The following is a 23502-nucleotide window of genomic DNA, read 5'->3' on the forward strand; positions in this document are numbered from 1 at the left end:
TTTGGGAAGAGGAAGAAATAAAGGAGAAATGGGGATAAGATCTCCACTGCTTGTTTAGAAATCTTGGAGGAAGGTCCTCGGAAGCCCTAAGGCTCCAAGGTAGGTTTGAAAAAATCACTAGTCTAAAAGAAAGAGCACAGACCGAAGCCAGGTTCATCTAGCTGAGTAGTGCAATGCTATTAGATACTGTCTGGCTGTGAGATTTCAAACAACCTAGTTTAAACCATGTGAATCTTGGTTTTCTTATTAAATCAAAAGAGCTCAAAACCACTTTTCTAGGCAATCTGAATACAGCACACATCCATGAATAATAATGGCTCATCATGGCAGTGATTCTCAATCTGGGGAGGCAAGTCCTTCCATCCAGATGGTTGAAAAACGAAACACACACATACACAAAACCACTTCACTTTAAACAAATGCCAAATTTCTTAAAATCTGGTGTCTAGAGTTTTCCCTCAAGTTAAAATCTTAATGTAACTGCTTATATAAATGTTTCCAAGTAAGCACACAGTTCAATAAATTTAAGTCTATAATTAATGTAGCCCAAAAGGAAATTCCCCAGTCTATCAAAATAAGGGCAATAGATTTTCTGAAGCACTGACAATCTGGGTGTTTCCCTTAGCACACTTATGATCTGAATAAGCTCTTTTGCTATATGATGTTGTTTCTGAATTCACATGAAACCTCTTGTCAAAAAATTTTTAACAATTTCAAATCTGTAACTGTGTAATCTCGAAAGCTAAACATCACTGAGCAAATCAAGCCTTGGGCTACATTTAATTTTGGCTTAATGAAATAAACCTCTTTCCTTTATCCCCATCAGAATAATATTAACACATGACTCCAGACTATCTTCATCAGCCACTATTAGGATAAAACAAGGCACCAGACAACTCAAAGCACTCTTTTTGTCCCCATTTCCCTAGGGTCTATGATATCATTAAGGGCAGTATGGTTTTCCAGCTGTTTGTGTCAAAATATGGAAATCTGTTCTTTAAAAATAAATATATTTCCAGTATAAATACGAAGACCAGAAGTCTATATAAAAGCTTCAATTATGTTCTCTTTAAATACTGTAAAGAGAAAAGTTAAAACTGAGCCAGTAATTTAAAAATATTTAATAATGAACACACAGGAAAATGTCCTGTGACTTCCATATGGGAAAATAAAAGGTGGCAAGGGTCAACAAAGACCTAGCTGTACAGCATATTAACTTGGCATTCTTTATCTGTCTTAAAAAGAACAACACTAATTGTTTAAAACAAACCTAAGGAAGTTAAGCCGTTCTTGGACTTCTTGAACATGACTATATCTACTTCCCAGCCTCACAGTTTGTGGGTCATAGTCTTCATGGTCTGCAAATTAAGAAAAATCATGCATTATACACAATGGATACCCACATCACTGCTGACTTCAAAGGAAATTAAGTCAGTTAAAAAGTCATTAATCCTCTATCACTAAAAGGCAACCTGAAGTTTACCAATTATTGGTGGTTTCTACCCTTCTCCTATTTTCCCAACAAAAAGAAGCTTTTCTTTTACATAACCAAAAGAAGATTATCTGTTAAATGTGTGGTCGGAAATAATTCTTCATACAACCCCTTTACCCAATTTTCATACACAATGAAGTAACTTCTGATTACAGCCTAAGACTGATCTGTGTGGTCTGTGAACATGAACTATCCACCAAAACAAAGGTTTTTCTTCCATTTCTTTCCTGTTATACTGAAATCTGTCTTCGTGGAGGAAAACATATCGCTATAAAAATATATTACTAATCTCTATCTAGGAAGTTAGAGTAAAAACGATGCTATTCTACGTAATGAAATTATACAGTTATCACCACTGGCATGTTACCAAAGTTTAAAACCGTCTCAGGTTTAAGAAAACGTACCTTTCATCATGACCATAGATAGATATTGGTCACTAGGCCTAGCTTAATTTGGAAATTCCTTCAAAAAAATTTTTTTTAATAAAAAAGCTAGTAAACCCTTTTGTTATACTTTCATCACAGCATACGATGGGTGAAAAAAGTCACAGTGTTCACAATGAAAGACCACAGCAAAAAAATCTTTAAAAGCATCTAAAAGTTCTAAAAACACTTTGGACAGTGTTTGTTTTTATTTTGTTGGAAAAAGCCACATGATCTGGAAATGGTCAAGATGACTTGTGACTTAGAGCAGAAGCTAAAGCAAATGCTCTGACAAGTGCTGTCAACTACTCAGGCATCACTGACATTTCTTCCCCAAAGTTGAGGCAAATTATGGAGGAGTAAGAAATTGTGTAATTTCCCTTTAGCATTAATCACTGGTATTTCCATATCCTGAACCTTATGGTATGAGTGTGCTATGCCAAAGAATTTTAACCCTATGAGACCCTTTGGAAACAGTAAAGGCAATCAAGGACTTCAAAAACAGCGAGGTTTCTTTTCTGAACAAAATCTTAACATGCTGTACAGGTGGAACATTTACAATGTTTAGAAACATTTTTTGATGTTTTGGTGAAGAAAAGCAGCCCAATGTATTATGACTGACTGCTTTTAACTTCCACATATACTGTTATCTACCCAAAGTCCTAAAAGCATATTGTCTACTCCCACAAAAGTCCATTTCATCAGGGCTCAGGACTTGCAGTACTATTTCCCAAGAGGTTTTCTCAAGAAACTGGATAGAATATCAAATTCTATTCCACTATGTAGAAATTTTCTTTTTCAGAGCACCAGTCTTAAAGTATCTGAATAAACAACGGACTTTTTTTTTTCTTAACAAGGAGTTTATATACAGGTTTGTTTACTTGGCAGGTCATTTTTTTAGGGAAAATTCTGCGAACGAATATTTCTGAATAACAAAGACATTCTCTTCCATAACCACATACAGTTATCAAATTAATACTGATATGACAGGATCATCTAATCCAAGGCTTCTCGACAGCACATTACTGACATTTAGGGCTGGATAATTCTTTGCAATGTGGAATTGCCCTGTGCAGTGTAGGGTATCTAGCAGCATCCCAGAACCCTATACCTACTAAATTCCAGTAGCATCCTTGCCCAACTCCTCCCCCACCCCCGGTTAAGATAACCAAAAATATCTCCAATTTTATCAATGTCCATTTATGCTTTCTTTTCTCCAAATCCAAGATTAAATACACACTGCATTTAGTTGTCATGCTTTTCAATTCTTTAATCTCAAGAATTCATTACCCTTTGTATTTCTTGACCTTTTAAAAAACTGAGCCAATTTTGTTGTGTTGCTTAATGTGGGCCTCTCTGATACCTCCTCATGATGAGATTCAGGCTAGGCATGTTGGCAAAGAGTACCACAGAGGTGACCCCATATCCTCCTCAGAGAATCATTATCAGGAGGAACATCATGTCACTCTGTGGCAGCATTCATGTTAACTTTGGTCAATGTGATTTCTGCCAGGTTTCTCTACTGTAAAGTTACTGTTTTTCCCTTTGTAATTAGTGGGGAGATACTTTGATACTATGTAAATAGCTTGTTTATCAAAATTTTACCCACTAGTTTTTAGAATCCTCCCCGCCCCTCCCCTACTTCCCTTTTTATTTAGGTGGTAGCACTTTATCAAGAGCTGGGACCCTGGACACAGGGAAGAGATTTGAAAATATTCAATGAAAGCCAAACAATAATAATAATAAAAAAAAAAGTCAAGAAAAAAGAAGATCCCTCTATGCTAAATAGGAAGGGAGAGGTCCTACACTTTGCTACAGAGAAGCTTCTGGGTTTTTAAAAAAAGATGGTTAGTGCTTTTCCCTGTAAACATTCAGCTCCAAATAAATAATGTGATTAGTTAGCAGTCAAATAAAAAGGATGATCCATTTCTGACTCATGTTACCTACCTAGGAGATATTTCACTGAAAACAGCAGGAGAAATTAAATGAAACTAAATTAACTCAAGTGTCTATGGCTAAGGCTAAGACAAACTGGTTTTTGTTATTGCAACTGGCAAGTTGTCTAGAATTGATTTCTAACTCGTTAAAGATGAAATTCACTTTTTAAAAAGCATCTTTCTTGAGACATAATCCAACTCCCATAAAACCCACCTACTTAAAATGTACAATTCAATGACTTTTGTATAGCCACAGCTCTGAAACCATTACAATCTACATTTACAAAATTTTTCATCACCTCAAAAAAGAAACCCCACACAGTCACTCCCTTTCCCCTCTCATCCCCACCCTTAGTCTACTTGAGACATTTAACATGAATGGAATCATTAACTATGTAGTCTTTTCTGACTGGCTTTTTTCCACTTAACATAATTTTTTTTTCAGTGTTCATCCATGCTGTAACATTCTTTTCACTGCTGAATAGTATTCCATTGTAGGGATATATGACATCGTTTATCCATTCTTTAAATGATGGACATTGGGTTGTCTCCCCTTTATGAACAGTGCTGTTGTGAATATTTAGTAAGTTTTTACATGGATCTATGTTTTTATTTCACTTGGGTATATAACTAGGAGTGGGTCACAAGACAGTCTATGTTTACTATTTTCAGGAACTACTAACCTGTTTAGTAAAGTGGCTGCACCACTTTACAATTGCACAAGCAACAGATAAAGGCTCTAATTTTTCCACGCCCTTGCTAACACCCGTCTTTTTTATTTTTGTCATCCTAGTAGGTATAAAGTAGTAACTCATTGAGGTTTTGATGTGCATTTCCCTAATAACTGATGAAACTAAGCATCTTTTTATGTGTCTACCGGACATTTATATAACTTTGGAGAATGTCTATATAGACCTTGCCCATTTCTTAACTGGGTTATTACTGAGCTGTTAAGACACAAGACTTTTGTCAGATACATGGTTTGCAGATTATTTTCTCCCATTCTTGGGTTGTCACTTTACCTTCTTGATAGTATCTTTTGCAGCAGTTAACGTTTAAATTTTGATATAGTCCAATAGATCATTGTTTTTTATCCTTACAATTTTTCTTTGCCCAACTCAAACTCACATTGAATTCCAAACATTTACGAGACTCTTTCTTCCCATCAAATATTCCTGGCACCTTTATAAAAATAAAGTGCCCATAAACACAATTATTTACTTCTGGACTGTTGATTATATTCCATTGATGCACACATCTTTCCTTAATGGCAGTACCACACTGTTTTGATTACTGTTACTTTGTAATAAGCTTTGAAATCATGAGTTGGCCAACTTTGGTATTTATCATCGAGATTGTTTTGGCTATTAGGGTCCCTTGCATTTCCATGATTTCTAGGATCAGCTTGTCAATTTCTATAAAAAGGGAAAAAAAGGAGGTTGGGATTTATAGATTGCATCGAATCTGTAGATCAAATTGTGGAGTACTGCCATCTTAACAATAGTAAGTCTTCCATTCCATGAAAGTAGGATGTCTTTCCATTTATTTAGATCCTTACTTTCTTTCAACAATGTTCTTTTGTAGTTTTCAGTGACTAAGTTTTGTATTTCTTTTGTTCAGTTTACTCCTAATTACAGTTGACCCTTGAACAACACAGGGATTAATTTAATAATTTAAATTCAGCTCTCCATATCTGTAGTTCCTCTACATTCACGGATTCAACCAACCACGGATTGGGTAGTATAGTCCTGTAGTGTTTACTATTGAAAAATATCTGTGTATAAGTGGACCTGCACAGTTCAAACCCAAGCTTCCAAGAGTTAACTTTGTTTATCTATTGTAAATGGAATTATTTCTTAATTTCATTTTCAGGTTGTTTGTTGCCCGTGTGTAGAAATACAATTTATTTTTGTATATTAATTCCTGCAATCTAGGGGAATTTATTTATTAGTTTTAATAGATTTTAGCAGATTCTTTTGGGTTTTCTGTGTATGAGATGGTGTCATCTATGATTAGAGATAGTTTACTACTTCTTTTCCAATCTGGATGCTTTTTCTTTCTTTTTCGGGCCTAGGTGATTTGGCTATCATCTCTAGTAGCAAACAGAAGTGACCAGAGTGGACATCCTTGTCTCATTTCTGATCCTAAGGGGAAAGCAGCCAGTCTTCCACCATTAAGTATAATGTTACCCATCAGTTTTTCCAGATACCCTTCATCAGGTTGAGGAAGCTCCCCCTTCTCTGGCTAGTCTGTTAAATGTTTTTTACAATGAAAGGTGTTGGATTTTATCAAATGCCTTTTTTCACTCCACCTACTGAGATGATTTCATGGTTCTGACCTTTTAGTCTATTAATATGGTGTATTACAACTGACTTTTGGGTGTCAAATCAATGTTGTATTCTAGGAATACATCCCATTTGGCCACGGTGCATAATCCTTTTTATATGGTGCTGGGTTCCATTCACTTATCTTTGTTTTTTGAGAATTTCTGACTCTATATTCACAAGGTATATTGTTCTGTAGTTTTCTTCTGGATTCCATTCACTTATTTTTGTTTTTTGAGAATTTCTGACTCTATATTCACAAGGTATATTGTTCTGTAGTTTTCTTCTGATGTCTATATTATTTTGGTATCAGGGTAATAATGGCTTCATGGAATGAATCCAGAAGTGTTCCTCTATCTTTTTGGAAGAATATGTGAAAGACTCGTGTTAATTCTTCTTTAAATATTCAGTAAAGTTCACTAATAAAGTTATCTGTTTCTGGCCTTTTCTTTGTGGGAAGTTTTGTGATTACTAATTCAATCTTTTTACTTGTTATAGGTCAATTTAGATTTTCAATTGCTCCGTGAGTCAATTTTAATAACTTTTTTTTAAGGTTAGTGGTGATGCCCTCTCAATTTAGACTTTCATAACAAAGAACCAACTTTCACTTTCATTTAATCTAGTTTTCTCTTCTCTATTTCATTTATTTCCATTCTAATCTTTATTAATCTCTTCCTTCTTGTTTTCAGTTTAGTTTTTGCCTACTTTCTGAATGTGAAAGGTGAGTTACTGATTTGCTACCTTTCTTAATATAGATAGGAATTCAGTGGTATAAATTTCCTAAGCACTGATTGAGGAACATTCCATAAATTTTGGCATTTTATATTCTTTTTCATTCATCCCAGCATATTCTCATTGCACTTATCATTTCCTCATTTCACTTGTCACTTCCTCTTTGACACACTGGTTAGTAAGGAGTGTATACTTTCCACATACTTGTGAAATTCCCAAATTTTTAAAATTTATGGTCTGTCCCACAGAATATCCTGTATATACATGAGAAGAATGTACATTCTGCTGTTTTGGAGTGGAGTACTCTATAGATATAGGACCAAAGCCCTAAACTGGCAGCTGTGGGGGGAGGCAGTCAGTTGTGGTTCAAATGCTACAGATTCTCACTTGCTGTTCTTCCAGAGACTTGGTAGATTTTCTTGAATACATGTTTCCTCATTTGTTATCTTATTAGCACATTTCCCAGATACTTTAAATGACTATTTTAAAACAATGATATCCCAAAGAGAAAGTCCACTGAACATCTTAACTCTCATCATTCCAGAAATTAAATCCCTCATCCCTTGGTTTTCTAAAAATTACCATCATATGTTCTACATTTATTAGTTGGTATTTTCCCTTCTTTTCACTCTAAGTTTGTGTTTTATTTAATGGGTTTAGTTATTTTCATTATTTTGACCCAGTTCTGGCCAGTAGGAGCCAACTCCTGTACTTTTTTATACACATATCAACACAATTCTTTAAGCACTTTCTTACTTTATGGAATAGGAATAAGATGTTCAAGGATAATGTTGTACTTTCCCTGCACCAGGACTGGAAACAGCCATTATTCCAGAGAGGTATAAACTATACATCAGATACTACTAGAGTAAATTTTAAAAAATCACAAAGAACCAACACAGACTTAACAAGATTTCATGGTTAATGTATGGGAATGGGTCAGAGCTACTGGGAAAGTCTAGCCTAGGATTTGCATCCTAACACAGAGCGCCATTGGTGTCAATGACACTCATGAAGAAATCTTTTATGGGGGAAAATGTTTTTAAAAACTGCCAATGTTGGACGCAAGAGGCAGGGGAGAGGTAACTGAAAGTGGCAGTCCTTAGAAGACAGATGCAAAAATGTAATCTACAATAAAGACAAGTCCTCCAACTCTACTCAGAAACCACAAAAAATGATAAATAAAACTTTCGTTAAGTGTTCAAATCAGTACAAAGACTATCCTACCAATGAGGTAAAACTTAAAAGTGAAAACTGAAAGGTGGTTTTATACTTTGTTACACACATATAAAAAACTTTTAAAGAATGATTTGGTAAGCATCAGTGCTTGAAGGCACTATTATTAAAAGCACATGAGTAAATATTGAAGAGAATTTCTAAGTTCATTACTTCATCTAAATAATGTTAAAATATGAGGTAGACTCAGCTGACCGTACACCTGAGGAAATGCTTCCCACCTCTAAGTTTCAAAATACTAGTAGAGATGAAATATGGGCGGGACAAATACTTAATATTGGTGAAACTGTTATCAGAAATTGAGAATATCAGTAAACTGGGAGTCTGATGTTATCCTGCTAAGTAGTATCTCATACCTAATGGGATTCATGCAACACTTACTACACAGAGGCAAAAAAAAAGTAATTTATTTTAGAATTGCAAATTTGGAAACAAGTGGATGATATTACCACAGAAGAGACTTAAATGCTGTGAAAAGTTTGTTTTAATAGGAGAATTTAACTAGCTTTAAAAATTACTCTCTCCCATATTTAAGTATTTGGAAACTGATCAGTGTTAATCAGAAGAGTACTATAATAGAGGAGGAAAAGGTATCAGTTAGTTAGGACAAACAGAAGGTATGGTGTCAATAAATTCAGGGGAACATATCAACAGCAACAAAAATTCAAGAGCTTACTATGTGCCAGGCATTGTCCTAGCATAAATAACTTGTTCAAGGTCATACACCTAACATGTTGGGTCATGTTTCAAATCCAGGCAATCTGACTATGCAGATTCTCATGTCTTACTTTGTGAAGATACAGACAATATAACAAGGGGAAACTGAAGACTGAAGACCACTCTTGTGACAATGAAATTGAGATGAAGCAAAGACTCACATAGAAGTTAGCTACAAGGGAGTAGAAAACCCTAGTGAGGCTGAACTGCACATACACCATCTTCTGACAGCCTTGACAGGAGGGTTCTCTAACAATACCTTTGACAATGAAATTAAAAAAACACCACAAGCAAATGAAGCAATTAAAAATTAGCACTGCAGCACATTAAGATTTATATTAAGGCTCCATTTTGGGGGAAAGCTTGCATTGGCATCTGTGAGGGCTTTGTACCAGAAAGAAGAGGTGACATCATAACAAAGAATCTGAGTTACATTAAACTGAGCCCAGATGCTCGAGTGCTTGGGTATACTACATGCAAACCTCTTATGCCTCTCTCAGATTTTGTTTGCATTTGGTAGAGAACATAAATCATATGGCTGCACGCCTTTGTTGCCCTGATTATTCTATCATGCTTAGAAGGAACTTAGGACTGAAATGATAAAAGATTAGTGTCCCATGCCTATCAGCAGCTTGATGCTTAAGATTGCTTCTCTAGCTCTACAATCTGTTGCCTAGGAGGACTCAGCTGGCCCAGAGTGGTAAACAGAAGAAGAGAGAGTCAACAAAAACAATACAGGTAATCTGAGAGCTGCTTAATTTTTCAGGTGTCTTTATCTGAATTTTACATGGGAATGTATGTATGTACCTTAAGTGTTAAGCAAAAACCTCATGATTTACAAGCACCTTGGTTTGGATTTTATTCAACAATGCCAAGAGTCTAACTCTTCAAATAATGATTATTAAAGCTATCCTCATTATATACACATATAGGCTTCCACAGACTCTACTGTAACATGTTAAATGAGTGGTATGTTTAGTAACCATTATGTTTAACTCTGGTAATATAAAGCTTTCTTTCTACAGTATGGGAACAAGATAGTTTTGGGGTTTTTTTGTGGGGGGGGGCCTATGAGTTTGACATAAGACAGGAATACGTACTAAGAACCCATCTGTACTCTAGCACACAGACTCAGACAATAACTGTCAGAGGGCAAAAAAGTGCATTGAAAAAGAGGTCCACATATAGCAGATGCTTAAAACTGACTATTGAAACCACAGAAAACTTTACCCTAACATGTTAAACCAAATTCACATTTTGAAAACCAACGTTAACACGTGAATTCTAGTAGCCTCACATAAGTCTTGTAAATTTTTAATTCATGAAGTCTGAAATACTTATGAAACATGGATTTAGGATTATAAAAGAACAAAAATGTTTGCAAGAACAGACTTAGACAAAAGTTTTCTTGAAAAGATACAGGTGGTGGTAGTAAGGAAACAAATGTTGAAAATGAGTCAGGTACATACCTAGGAAGGTAACAACCAATTGTAGTGCAGGCAGGCAGAGCTCTCAGGCAGGGAAGAAAAAACAAATCAATTTGACAAAGAAGAGTGGGAAAGGCAAGCACTTAGTAAAGAGCCTTGAAATGCTGGACTAGAGTTTAGGGTGTGTAAGATTTGGGTGTAAAAGTGGACCATAAGCTCATAAAGAACATAAATGATAAAACCAATTATCTCTCATCTTTTAAAATACATTTGCTGTCATTTCTAAGGTAACTGATGAAAAAAAAAAAGCTGAGAAGGAAAGCTGCTGTTATTTCCCACAGTTCATGTTAGCTTACAATACATACCTCTAGCATACAGTCTCATGCTTTCCATGTAAGTTGCAAGGTTTTCTGCTACCAAAGTAACTAGGGCATGATTGTGCTGAAGTTGATTGATTAAATCATGGCGATAAAATACATGGGGACTTCGCTGAGTTTGACTGAAACGAGAAGAACTTAACAATATAATTAGGCAATTAAACTCTGTTTTAATAAAAAGAGCTTAACAATCTAAATTCTTAGCCACTAATTAAAAAACTTAAACTGGTTTCTTTCATAATAGAATTAAACGGCTATCTATTTTCTTTGATGACAATATCAAGCTATTTAAAAGAAAATAATCAATGCCTCAAAAATAAGACATTCATTCCATTATTCTTATTTTACACAAAAACTATGCATTAATCTCCAATTTCACACCATGGAAAAATCAGTAACTGATTTCTTCTCCTACACTATTCTAGTACCAAAGCACTTATAAGTTTACATGATTATTTCCAGAATTATAAAATATAAACATTTCTTGCAAGATTAGCACCACAAGATTATGCTGCAATTGTAGTGAAGAATTTAATCAAATAAAGTGCTTTCATTAAAATTTTACTTGTTAGCCATTTAAAGTACATTGTGGGATACTTAGTTTGTAGCTAAGTTTGCCCACAGATATCACCAGAAAGACATCTAGTTCCTTTCTAATCTATTTTGTCAGCTTAACTGAAACCAATAACCTCTCACAGCATTACTATTCTAGTGAAGATGAAGCCACTGTTCCTTGGGAGAGCATATAAACTACTGTGTCTATCTGTAACAAACAAATGAATTCATTTGAGAAAGGCCAAAAGGCATTATGTACAGTGGGCTAAATAATCAAAAATAATTTTAATAATCAAATAAATGATAATAAGATATATGTCTAAATTTTCTCCACTTTATATCCCTTACAGTTTTTCTAATTTCTTATTTTTCCAGTCTTGGGGCAAAAAATGAGACAAAATTCAACTGCTAAAATCAAAACATTTATGGCCTTTTCTCCTTTTGCTTAGGCATAATCATAACCTAGAGCTGTAAAGGATCTTGGCAATCATCTAATCTTATATATAAGAAAAAAAGATTTCTTTAGATAGAAAATCTTTATAAGATGATGTGAATGGTTAGATACAAGTGTCACACACACGGGAATCCTGACTCCACTGTGAATATTCTTTGCACTACACCTAGCTCTCTCTCTCATTTTTTCTTCTCATGTTATCTTTTCCAACTCTTATAACCAGAAAGTATAAGGACAAATTATTCCAGTAACCAAACTTTGGTTTGAAAGAAAAGATATACTTAAACTCAGCTATTTAACAGAAATTTAGCTACAATAAATCAGAAAAAAATATTTTTAAACTATACCTTGTCATCATTCATCATTTAAACATACTTGCAATCTAATCTTTGAAATTAACTTTAAAAATTAACCATTTAAAAAATCAACAGGTTTATTTTACTGTGAAACTTCTGTAGTATGACCTTTCAAAGTTAATAAAATGTTAAATGTTTCAGAGTAAACCAATTATGGAAATAATAACATCTTTAAGAAATATATAATATGGGATAAAGGGTAGACACTGTGCAAAAAGGGAAACAAAGCAGGAAGGATAAAATGAAACAAGGAATTAGATTAACAGATACAACACATGCCATGAAATTATCTAGCATACTTGCTGGAAATAAGAGATAACTGTGAACCAAGAAACTGAAGGCAGTATTATCATCTTGATTCTAATCACTAAACTGTGCCTTACCTCCTCATCGATAAAATCAAAGAGGTGGTTATGATAATGGACTCTTTTGTTTGAAATCAACCCATGTATAAGCCTTCTATCACCCCACTCTAATTTTTTTAAAATCTGCTTTTACCAACTGACAATGCTTTTCAATAAAATACATAAACAAAAATATTGAAATTTTCTGTTAAAAGCCTTACCTCAAATTTTGAGGTGCTTCACCAAACAAACTACAAATTTCTCTGATTTGTTTCAGTGCGGGTATTACCCATTTGTCATTTGTACGAAGTTCTTCTATAAAGCGATCTATCCACTGTATCTTCTGTGTGTCACGGTCCTTAAAAAACAATTTCAATGTTTTATATAGGTCAATACTCAGGAGAATTCCACCTTCAAATTAGTTTGAGAATTACAAAATAGAGCTTTTCTTGTAAGATTAGTACCATAAACATCATGCTGTAACTGTAGTAAAGAGTTTAATAGCAATAAAAGGCAGCTCTAACTACGTTATTTTACATATACTACCAAAACTCCCAAAAGTAAAACACTATTATAAAAACTCACTATGACATGGATTCAGCTAATATCTACACAAAGGTATAGACCTTAAGTATTAGGCCCACTGACAGAAAGTTTGATTTTAAAAGTTGCCAGAAGGTGGGCATTTAGCTTTATCCAATGTTTTAAGAGATTATATACCATGTAATAAAAATCCAGCAATAACATGGAACACTGAAAATTTATATTTTATCAAGGACATAACGGTACAGCAACTAAGTTTAAAAAATTCACCAAAAATCAAAGTAAGGACATATTCACATACACACAAGGAAAAAAAAGGGAAAGAAACATGTATAAGCAGTTAAAATTAATGTTATAAAACAAATTATTTCAAATATATTTTACTTCGCATACTTTATTTACTCTACTTTTTCCTTAACTCAATAGTAATCAGAAATGCAGATTTGTGTACCTAAAAATTTTAAGTTCAGATTATTTTGTGTGTTTGTGTCTCCGTTTAATGAAATAATTTAAACTCAAGGTTCTTATTACTATTTGATATACCAAATACTTAATGAACAAGTTTATAAGTATAGCCAACAACTGAGTAGCATCTGAATCATAGTATCTACTTGAGCTTATTTTCTTAGTTCTTATCTAAGTTTCAGTTCATCAGTGCAGCAAATACTTTAAACAAGTGGGAAATTAGTTATTCAGCAGTGTTCACTTTACCATGAGTTAAAAGATACGCACATGCTACAAGACAGAATGCAGGGAAGCTACTGTGTGATTTGCTCATAGGGAAGGCACTAAATGTTTTACTGTTTAGGAAATTCTATTAAGTTTTCTTAACTTCCCCATAAGCAAAGAAAACCTAACTTCTCTTACCTCTAAAGACCAAAATCAGCTTTAGTATCTTATGATCTATCTGAAACTGGTATTTCAGCACCATACATTTGACAATACTACTATATAAACTGTTTTGTTTATGCTATCTTTGAAGACTAAAATGCTTTCAGATGATACACAAAACTGACATAGAGGTCTAAAAGGAAGGTGGACTTACATGAAGAAAGTAACTCCACTCTTGTAGATCACATCAAAAATAACAATCTCAGAAAAACGTGGAACTATTCTCTAAGACACCCTCATTGTGAAAAAGTGAGCAAAGCAGCATACCCTTCCTTACCTGGGAGCAACTATAATCTAGTATTTTTATGTGGGCGCTGAGAGCCAGGTCCATGATGTCTACAGGCACATCATCACTGTGGGCCAGATTCCACAGGAGGTTCAACACTTTGTGTGCCATCACACCATCTTTGTCATCTTCTGCAAGACGACGTATCAGTTCAAGTAGCTTTTCTCGCTGCTTTTTACTTGCATTTGTCCAACTGGCCTAGAAAAAAAAAATTAATGATATGTAAACACCACACATCTATTCGTCACTGCTTAAAATAGTGTCACTGGATAAACTGTATTCATCAGAAAACAACATAGCTGAGCACAGTATTATTTAAGTGGTATCTGAGCAGTAAGACAGGGCAGATTTAAACTCTAGGAAAAAACCAAAAATCTCTATTTACAGTTTAATACTTCTTAAATCAGGGTTTCTCAACCTTGGTACTACTAACATCTTCGACTGGAAAACTCTTTGTTGTGGGGGGCTGTCACGTGCATTGCAGGATGTTTAACAGCATCCCTGGCCCCTACCCCACTAGAAGCCAGTAGCAACTCCTCCTCCTAGATGTGACAACCAAAATATCTCCAGGAATTACCAAATATCAGGAGTGGGGGGAGGGGGCCTCCTAATAAAAACCGCTGCCTTAGATTCAGTCTGTCATTTGTGCCTTTAAAACTATATTAAAAAATGTTAAAGACAACTTGATATACAAAGACTTTCATAATAAATGAAAAGCTTTCTATCGAGCAATGTGCATTACATACATTTAGAAACAAAACAGTCTATAAAAAGTCTATTATTAACCAAGAAAAAGTTTCTAACTTACCCAGAAATAATACGATGCTATTTCAGTTTAGAAGAGAGAATATTTACTTAAAAACTCTAAAATGACAAACAACAACAACAAAAACCAAACAAAAAAACCCACCTCTCTCTAAAATGGTATTTTTTTAAATGCCTAATTTATAACAATGATGTGTATGTGCATGCATGCGCTGGTGGCATCTAGTGAGTAGAGGCCGGAGATATCGCTAAACAACATGAGAAAAGGTATCTGTATAAAGTTGCTAAGCAGTGTTTACTGGAGAATGGAGTGCATACTTCTAATTCCTCCTAGACCTCTCAACATTATGAAAGGAATAGGAAAACTGCTAAGGGTACTGAAATATTAGATCATACTACAATTAAGAACAAATTTAAAGAGAGAAACCAGCAGTGCCTCCCAAAGGAAGAGAACATCACCACCTATGATGTATTCCAGCAAAAGAACAACAACAAAGCCTCTGTATCATACTACTGATAAATACCAAAGTAATAATCCAGTTTCTTCAACAATTTGCAAGGAAAAACAAAAGACAAAAGGGGGAAACTGTAGACTCAAAGAGACCTAAAAAGACATATGTGGTATAGCTCAGTGGAGTACATGCCTAGCATACACAAGGTCCTAGCATACACAAAAGACAAAAGGGGGAAACTGTAGACTCAAAGAGACCTAAAAAGACATATGTGGTATAGCTCAGTGGAGTACATGCCTAGCATACACAAGGTCCTGGGTTCAATCTCCAGTACCTCCATTAAATAAATAAACAAATCAACCAACCTACTCACCCCCACCCCGATAATAAAAACTGAAAAAAAGAGAAGTATGCAACCGATTACAAACTATGGATCCTAATTCAAACAAACTTCAAAAGTAAAGTATGACCTGATACAACGGGAGGTTTTAGCACTATTTGACAATATTAAGGAATTATTAGTTTTTAGGTATGATAACAATATTGTAAATTTTTTCTTCATGTACTCATCTCTAAAGAATATATATTAAAATCATTACATATGAAAAGGAGAAATTAAGAACATCTGTTCATACAAAGCCACCTTAAGGTGGATAAAAAAGACAACCACAATTTGCAACACTTGAACTGATAAGGACTAGCATTCAGAATATGTCAAGAATTCCTATGAATAAGTATAAACAACCCAACAGAGAAAAATTAAGAAAAAGACTTCTGAATATATGCTCTAGAGAAACTCTACAACAGGCTTCTCATATATACACAAAAGGAGAATAGAAACATGAAAAGATACTCAATTTCATTAGTGACCAAGGATATAAAAACCAATAACCACAATGAGGTAAATACTTCATACCAAGCAGACTGTCAAAAATCCCAAATTCTGACAAAAACAAGTGTTGGCAAGGATACGAAAATTTTGATGGGACTGTAAATAGGTGTAATCACTTTGAAGAATGAAGACTTACTTAGAACTCAAACATTTAAAAACTGTACCAGGCAAGTACATAGTTTAATCAACAAGTTTTGAATCATTTGGTTGTACTCTATGAAGAACTGCAGTGAGCTGGACTTCATGCTTCCTCTGAATCGTCTTTAGTAGGAAGTATCAAGACACTCTACAAGAATACTAGTTTTACCAACACCTCAAAAAACAGTGCTCGTTACCAAGTAATAAGTGTTCAATAAGCAGCTACTAAGCTAAAGGAGGGGGAAAAAGCATAAATAATGGAATTACTTTTATATTCAGACTATTATTGTATTTAGTTCACTGCTAGAAGAGGGGACAGGGGTCCAGAGAACGTAATTAACAACTAACCTCTCTTTTCTTCCCTCATCTCAAGATTAAAAATGAATGGCAATAAACTTTACAGTACCCGTGATCATTGATTATATAATTCCCTTAGCTGCTTTTGATGCACTTCAAACTTAATTTTTCCACAGGCCAGTGATTCACAACTTTAAAGTACTTAAGAATCATCTGAGAATTTTGCTTAAAATACAGACTTTCCATGTCCCATACCTACCAACTCAGATTTAGTCGTGGGTGGAAGCCAGTAATTGGTATTATTTTCTCTTCTATTGTGAAATACACATCAAGAAAGGTACAAATATACACATTACAGTAATAATGTAAACACCTATATAACTATTACCCAGGTCAAAAATAACACATGCTAAGCAGCAGAAGGTAGTTGCGTCTATTTCTGAAGTTTATTTAATGCAATCAAGGTATATGAAGTTTGGTGTTCCTTTCTTCAATCTTCTGTTTACTAGACTCACCGTTGTGGCTGAGTTGCTCAAATTTGCTCATTCTCATTGTTGTGAGGTGTTTCATTATATGAACATTTCACAATTTATCCATCCTACATAGCAATTTTTTGCTATTACAAATAATTCAGCTACAAATGTTCAAAGTGTACACCAATGCCCATATGCATGAGTTTCTCTAGAGCATATATTCAGAAGTCAAACCATGAGTCATAAGAATCTTATACTTTTCCAGAAACACCCATCTATTTTCCTAAGTGGATGGAGAACTTACGTTCCCACCAGTAGTCAGTAAAATTGTTATTTTTAACAAGATACCTTCATGATCTAATGCCAGTTAATAGAATGCCCCTTTGTGAACACTGCCATAAGGTCTTGTGTTCTTGATCCACAAATTCACCAATCATTTGGCTTTTACAAACCAATACTAGTAACTGGAGAGAGACCACTACACAATATGGCCTTAAAAAGTACATGATGCACCAATGTAGATATGACTGTGGACTCTCGGGCTACCTTATGAATTACATTTCTATTAAGTCCATGAGTTACACTTCCAATTTGCCTGTGTGAATCACCCCAGGATACCAAGGTATTGGTAATCTGCTGCTGTTGACTCTTTTATTTTTCATTGCAACCAATTATCCTTCCCTGCAGTCCTACAGTTCACATAAGCTATAATAAAAACACAAACTTCTAGGGGAAAGAAATCCAAATTGACAAATGAAATTGCACTATGTTAGCTATTACCTTAAAGCAATCAAAAAGATGATCAAGTTGTTCAGGAGAAAAATCCCATGCCAACTTTGCCAGAAGATCATGTACGTTCTTCACAATGGCTTCATGCTTCCCTGCCTATTGAAAAACCAAAGAAAACCACAGCATACTAAAATTTGAACAGCAATAAGTAGCATATACTGCCTGTAGACAACTATTAATAAAGTGTTTCCATGACCTTCATCTGTGTAATCTAAGAAAATTCCTAACATTTAAAATGTTTTAGAACTGCCATCTAAAACCTGAGAATTTAATTTCCTGATATATCGTTAGTGTAGACTTTAGGAATTCATGTAAACTTTTATTATAGTTTACTGACTTTAACGTGCCAATTTTAACATTGCAGACAGAATAAGGCACACTAGTGATAGTTTCAAAACTGGAATCATAAGCAAAGGCAAAACAGTATTTTCTTGGTTTCTACAGACTCAAAAAACAAAGCTTTGTAATCCAGAACTCACCAGTAGTTCCCAAGTAATCCATGAATAGAAACTTTTCATTTAGATAATCAAAGGAATCACATAGTTTCTAGCTCTGAAACCAAAAAGGTTACTTATCCTTCTATAAACTATTAGTCCTTTGAATTATTACAGGCTTTTATAAATAATCTAGTGATTTAATTCTCCTGACACTGGAGTTTTCTCTGTATTAAGTTTATGAAGAAACAAATTACAGATGTCTTATACTCTTTCAATACATTCCTTATTATTTTACTATTCGCCTCTTATTTAAAATCACCTACAAACTATCAACTTTTACCAAATACATACAGTAGGTGATGTAATATTTTTATTTGAAAAATATTATTGGTTATTTCACAGATTCTTGACAGGATTTCTGTAAACAATAAGCACTTAACTATACTATAATTCAAACAATGCAAGTCTTCATCCCATTTCATTACAACTACTATATTTCTTTAGTTTTTGGTATTTTTTTTTACAAACCAAATACCTACCATCTTAAATTCCTTACCTGTGCTGCCCAGATATTATCAAGATCTTGTAAAGTCAGGGCTTTTTCTTTGATGACAAAACGAAGAATCTTCTCTAGCTTTTCTACATACTGTGGTTGATGAAGACTATCTCGCAAGACTATGGATAAAATATTGTTCTGCTGTATCCATTCCTAAACAGAATTCAAAAACTTGTTTCAAAGCTTTTAAAAACACACAAAGTATTGCTCACACTTTTAAATGTTAGTAGGAATTTAAAAACTCATAGAATATAATGCACTAATATAACATGCTTATGTTCTTTTGATACAAAATTATGAAAAAAAAAACCCGACATAATAATTTCATGGAACTTAACTTTGCACATACAGAAATGTTTCCATGAATTAGAAATAATAAAATCATTAAAAAAGATTCTACTCCAGCATTTACTCAGAAAATTATTCTTTAAATGTTTCAATCACCATGGTTTAGGTGGAGTGGATACAGGACCCATTTTAGGATCTTTAGATTCCTTATACCAGTTTTGATTTGGATGAAAAGTCACTCTTTTAATTTTTTGCTTTTATTTACTAACCAATTGCACTAGTATTGCTTACCATTAGCTCTTTAATTTTCCAAACAATCCTAATTAGGGCTATATTATCTTATTGCAGAAAAGTAAACAGGCTTGGAAGTGCTAGAACCAGAATCTGAATCAAGGCTGCAAGCTTCTCAAGTTTGTGTTTCTGTAACACTATGCTATGCTGCTTGACAGCTATTTATTTAATATTTAAACCAACAGAAGAAAACTAACTCATGATTCAGTATAAAGGTAATAGTCCACACTATGATTTTACAGTATTGAAGCACACTTCTCAGCTGGTAAAGGTCCTTTTTTTCCTTTTGTTGTTGTTTTTGTTTGTTTGTTTGTTTTATTCATGGAAGTACTAGGGATTGAATCTAGGACCTTAAGGCATGCTAAGCACATGCTCTACCACTGAGCGATACATACCCTCCCCCAGTAAAGGTCTGTTTTTATTTCGAATCTGTTGCTGGCAGATAAACAACTAAAATGTAGCAATTACTACAAAAGTTTCTAAACACTTAATGCTATTTTCTGTACTTATCTAAGGCTGGCAACAGCTCAAGGACCAGAACCAGACTTCAGACCACACTCTGAGTAGCTCTGTGCTTGACTTCCCAGAAGGTGGACAGACAAATCACGTAAACAAAATCAGATGTCTACCATCTGAACGCCTAACACAGGGCCAATGTCTAGTCACCCTCCACAAACTTTTTATCACATTCTGATCATTGTCTTCCCTATTAAACTGAGGCCTCCTTGAGGTCAAGGACAGTTCTTTTATAGATGTCTCCTCAGTACAGTCAGACAGTATTATGTGCTGAAGTTATTCAACCAATATTTAAGTGACATTCTTACTCATTTTTAAACTACAATAAAGGTAAGTATCTATGGTAAATAAAGTTTCCTAAACTTTCAAAATCAAAATGATATAAATAAGTGCTCAAGTGAAGTTCTTACAATGATGATAAAACACTAATTCATGCATATCTTATTTCAGTAACTATATTTCCTATTTTTAAATCTTTAAATGGAATCATTCAAATGAATAAGCTACTTCATTCAGTAGGTACCATACTACCCAATCTGTTCCCCAAATCACCTTTATTTACTCCATTTCAACCAATCCCCTCCCAAGCTAAGAATTACTTCAGAACACCTGCATTCAGCAATAAGTTTATTAAAGACGTGCTAAGCTACTCATATCACCAAATATATCAGATAATAAACGATGTCATCACAAAAGTTCTCAGGACCAATATAGTTGTAGATCAATCCAAATACCTCCCAATTTCAGAATTTTCTTTAAAATGTTAGTATTATTAAGTAGAGATATTCTAATTTTTGCCTTAGGTAGATTCTTATTCATGAAATTAGAATCAAAGGACTTACTGCCATTCGTTCAGCTGTGAGCCATTCTTCTTCCTCAGGGTTACCATGCCGATGAGTGTAGTATGACACACTAGATATCACCTTATTAACTTCATTCAGTGCATTCATCTTTCCATTGAAAGAAGAAATTTGCAATAATCTATAAAAGAAATTCAATGTTAAGTATGATTCTAAACATTCACATAATTAATTATTTCAAGAGGTAAGTATCTTACCTAAGTATCATTTTTAACCTAAATATTTCTAAATTTTTTACAGTTTCTTCTTGTCCTGGAACCCTTGAAGCTAAATTTTTCAAAGATTTAATAATCATTGAAAGGGCATCGTTTTTGGCTTCATTCTTTGCTTCTTTTTTCAGTTCTTCATCAGTTAAGTTTTCCAAAAACTGTGGAACCATTTCTATTACTGGAAGAAAGTACTTTTTCACTGTATGAAGAGTGAGAAATTCATAGCATTGTCCAAATGGTCTGAAATAAACAAGACAGAAATCTCTTTTAATACCCAATTTCATACACTCAAACTAGGACTGAACTCAGATTATTTCTATTACTTTAGAAAGTCCAAGTTACCAGCTAAAGATAAGAGGAAACCATATTTGAAACAAGAAACTCCATTTTTAATCAAGCAATAAAGTAGCAATTTCTATAATGCATCGAAGATCCATTTTAAAACATAACTTACTTAATAAGGGCTGCAATTATTTGAACATTTAATGCTGATCCATTAATAAAACGATCATGCAAAATCTGGAACCCATTTAAAGTGCCGAATTTGTTGAGAAGATCCACTAGCCAACCCTGCAATACAGTTAATGAAAAAAGTTAACTTCCTGCTTTTGTAGAGAAACAAAGTATTATCTGAAGTAATTTCTTGATTGAAACATTCTAGAAACAGGAAATTCAATAAAAGATTATTATGTAAAGAAAAAAAACACAAAATATTGCATATTGTTCACAGTAATCCTGTCTGTAAAAGCATAAGTAGCCACACAGATTAGATCACCAGAGTATAGCGGTTTTTACCAATATAGTTGGTGAACAAGAATTAGAAGCCATGGTTCTATTTCAGAGATCCCACCATATGAGAATACCTTATTATCTGAAAATATATTTTTAAAAATTTAATAGGGTAAAAAGACTCTTTAAAATGAAAAAAAAAAAAAAAAAGGTATTTGGTAACCTAAGATAGTGTTTGAATTTATGTTGCAGTTGTAAATAACTAAAACTTCCCTATAAATAAATAATCTTAAAGCCCAAGAATGACCTATCCATTAAAAACTAATCCCTGGCATTTATTTGTTGATTCTAATTAGAACATGCTGGTTGATGCTTTTTGCTGACTCATGTGAATACACCCAGTTCCCATCTTAGAGGTACCCCAATGCAACAGTATGAATTGTCTTTCAACCTCTTCCCTAAGGGATAGCAAGTACAACACAGCTGGAATTGGCAACTGCTTGTATGGTTAACAGCATGCCTATATGTAAAATTAAAATCAAATTAAAAGCCTACATGGAAAAAGAATCAAATGTATCTAAAAATTCATGTACCCAAGACAAAATTTTATACCTTGCCTTATTCTAAAAGGCCACTTTAGAAGTCACTGATGGAAGAAAAAGGGAAAATAGGCACTTTCTCTACGTAAGCATTAAGCAAAAATAATTTCTACAGCTATTTAAAAACAAAAGAAGACACGTTCAGGACAAAGGGAAAATGCTAAGTAAAAGGTAACTGCTTTAAAGAGACAATATGGTAGCTTTGATATGATTTTTATGAGAATCTAAATCAGTTAAATTCTCTAATAAATCAACTACCATATTTCTGTTAAGTTCATTATACTATCTTCCTACCTTTTTATTTGGCCTTACAAGGTTAAATCAAAACAATTAAAAATCTCAGCATTTAATTCACCCAGTCCCTTTTGGCATTCAGTAATTCTAAGAAAATACATATTCATTATGTAATATATTTTTATTTCTCCAGGAACTGGAATAACACTATTAGGCTATATACTCAATAGTTATATGTAACATATATAAAACAGTGTACATGCACAAAGTAAAGAATCAGTCTAAGGCTAATCTTCTCATGTTTTCAGCTGTAGTGTATGTTTAAGCAATTAGGAAAACTCAGTAATTAGTAATACTCAAGAAAAGCTAGGCTTCCAAGAAAAATATAAAAATATCTTCAACCAGAAGTCATCTTAAATCAAAAAAAAAAAAAAAAAAAAAAGTCATCTTAAATCAAGTTGTTCCCTTTGAGTCTCTTACAGATTATTATTGACCTATAGCGCAAAAAATTATTAAAGAAATAAACAGGTATATTTTGGAGATTGCCATTATTTAAATACTAATTTGATTTACTCAAAAATAAGCCTTGCAGTCAAGGCAACAATATGAAGCCTGGGAAATAACAGAAAATCTCAGCTTTAAGTTCAATATATTTTGATGATTTCTACTTTTAACAGAATAAATCAAGCACTGTATATATAAATTCAAATTTTCCTGGCTATTTTTTAAAAACAAGTCTATCAAGATTAAAAATGTCTCCCTAAATTCTAAAATTTAAAAGCTTTATATGGCTAATTATTAATATTTATTAGCAGAAGTATATTTAGGGATATACTTTTCTAAATGTACATTATATTTATGCTGGTACAGAAAATTTTACACTG

The 23502-nt window shown here is 33.7% G+C and overlaps 1 protein-coding gene across 4 annotated transcripts in view; it reads right to left on the reverse strand.

Annotated features, from left to right (window-relative positions):
- The window catches only part of USP9X (ubiquitin specific peptidase 9 X-linked), a 120059-nt gene that overhangs the window by 55872 nt on the left and 40685 nt on the right, over nucleotides 1–23502 (reverse strand). For 2 of the 4 annotated variants that reach the window (XM_031445452.2, XM_031445454.2), the window contains exons 7-15: nucleotides 21511–21626; nucleotides 21045–21296; nucleotides 20830–20968; nucleotides 18893–19045; nucleotides 17891–17995; nucleotides 14085–14291; nucleotides 12595–12731; nucleotides 10653–10786; nucleotides 1271–1358 (exon numbers count right to left, since the gene is read on the reverse strand). In XM_031445452.2, the coding sequence (XP_031301312.1) occupies nucleotides 1271–1358; nucleotides 10653–10786; nucleotides 12595–12731; nucleotides 14085–14291; nucleotides 17891–17995; nucleotides 18893–19045; nucleotides 20830–20968; nucleotides 21045–21296; nucleotides 21511–21626 (1331 nt within the window). Of the gene's footprint in view, nucleotides 1–1270; nucleotides 1359–10652; nucleotides 10802–12594; nucleotides 12732–14084; nucleotides 14292–17890; nucleotides 17996–18892; nucleotides 19046–20829; nucleotides 20969–21044; nucleotides 21297–21510; nucleotides 21627–23502 lie in introns of all 4 variants that reach the window. The other 2 variants (XM_031445451.2, XM_031445453.2) reach the window with 1 other exon arrangement.

This window comes from Camelus dromedarius, chromosome X (assembly GCF_036321535.1).
Source record: "Camelus dromedarius isolate mCamDro1 chromosome X, mCamDro1.pat, whole genome shotgun sequence".
Classification (NCBI taxonomy): domain Eukaryota; kingdom Metazoa; phylum Chordata; class Mammalia; order Artiodactyla; family Camelidae; genus Camelus; species Camelus dromedarius.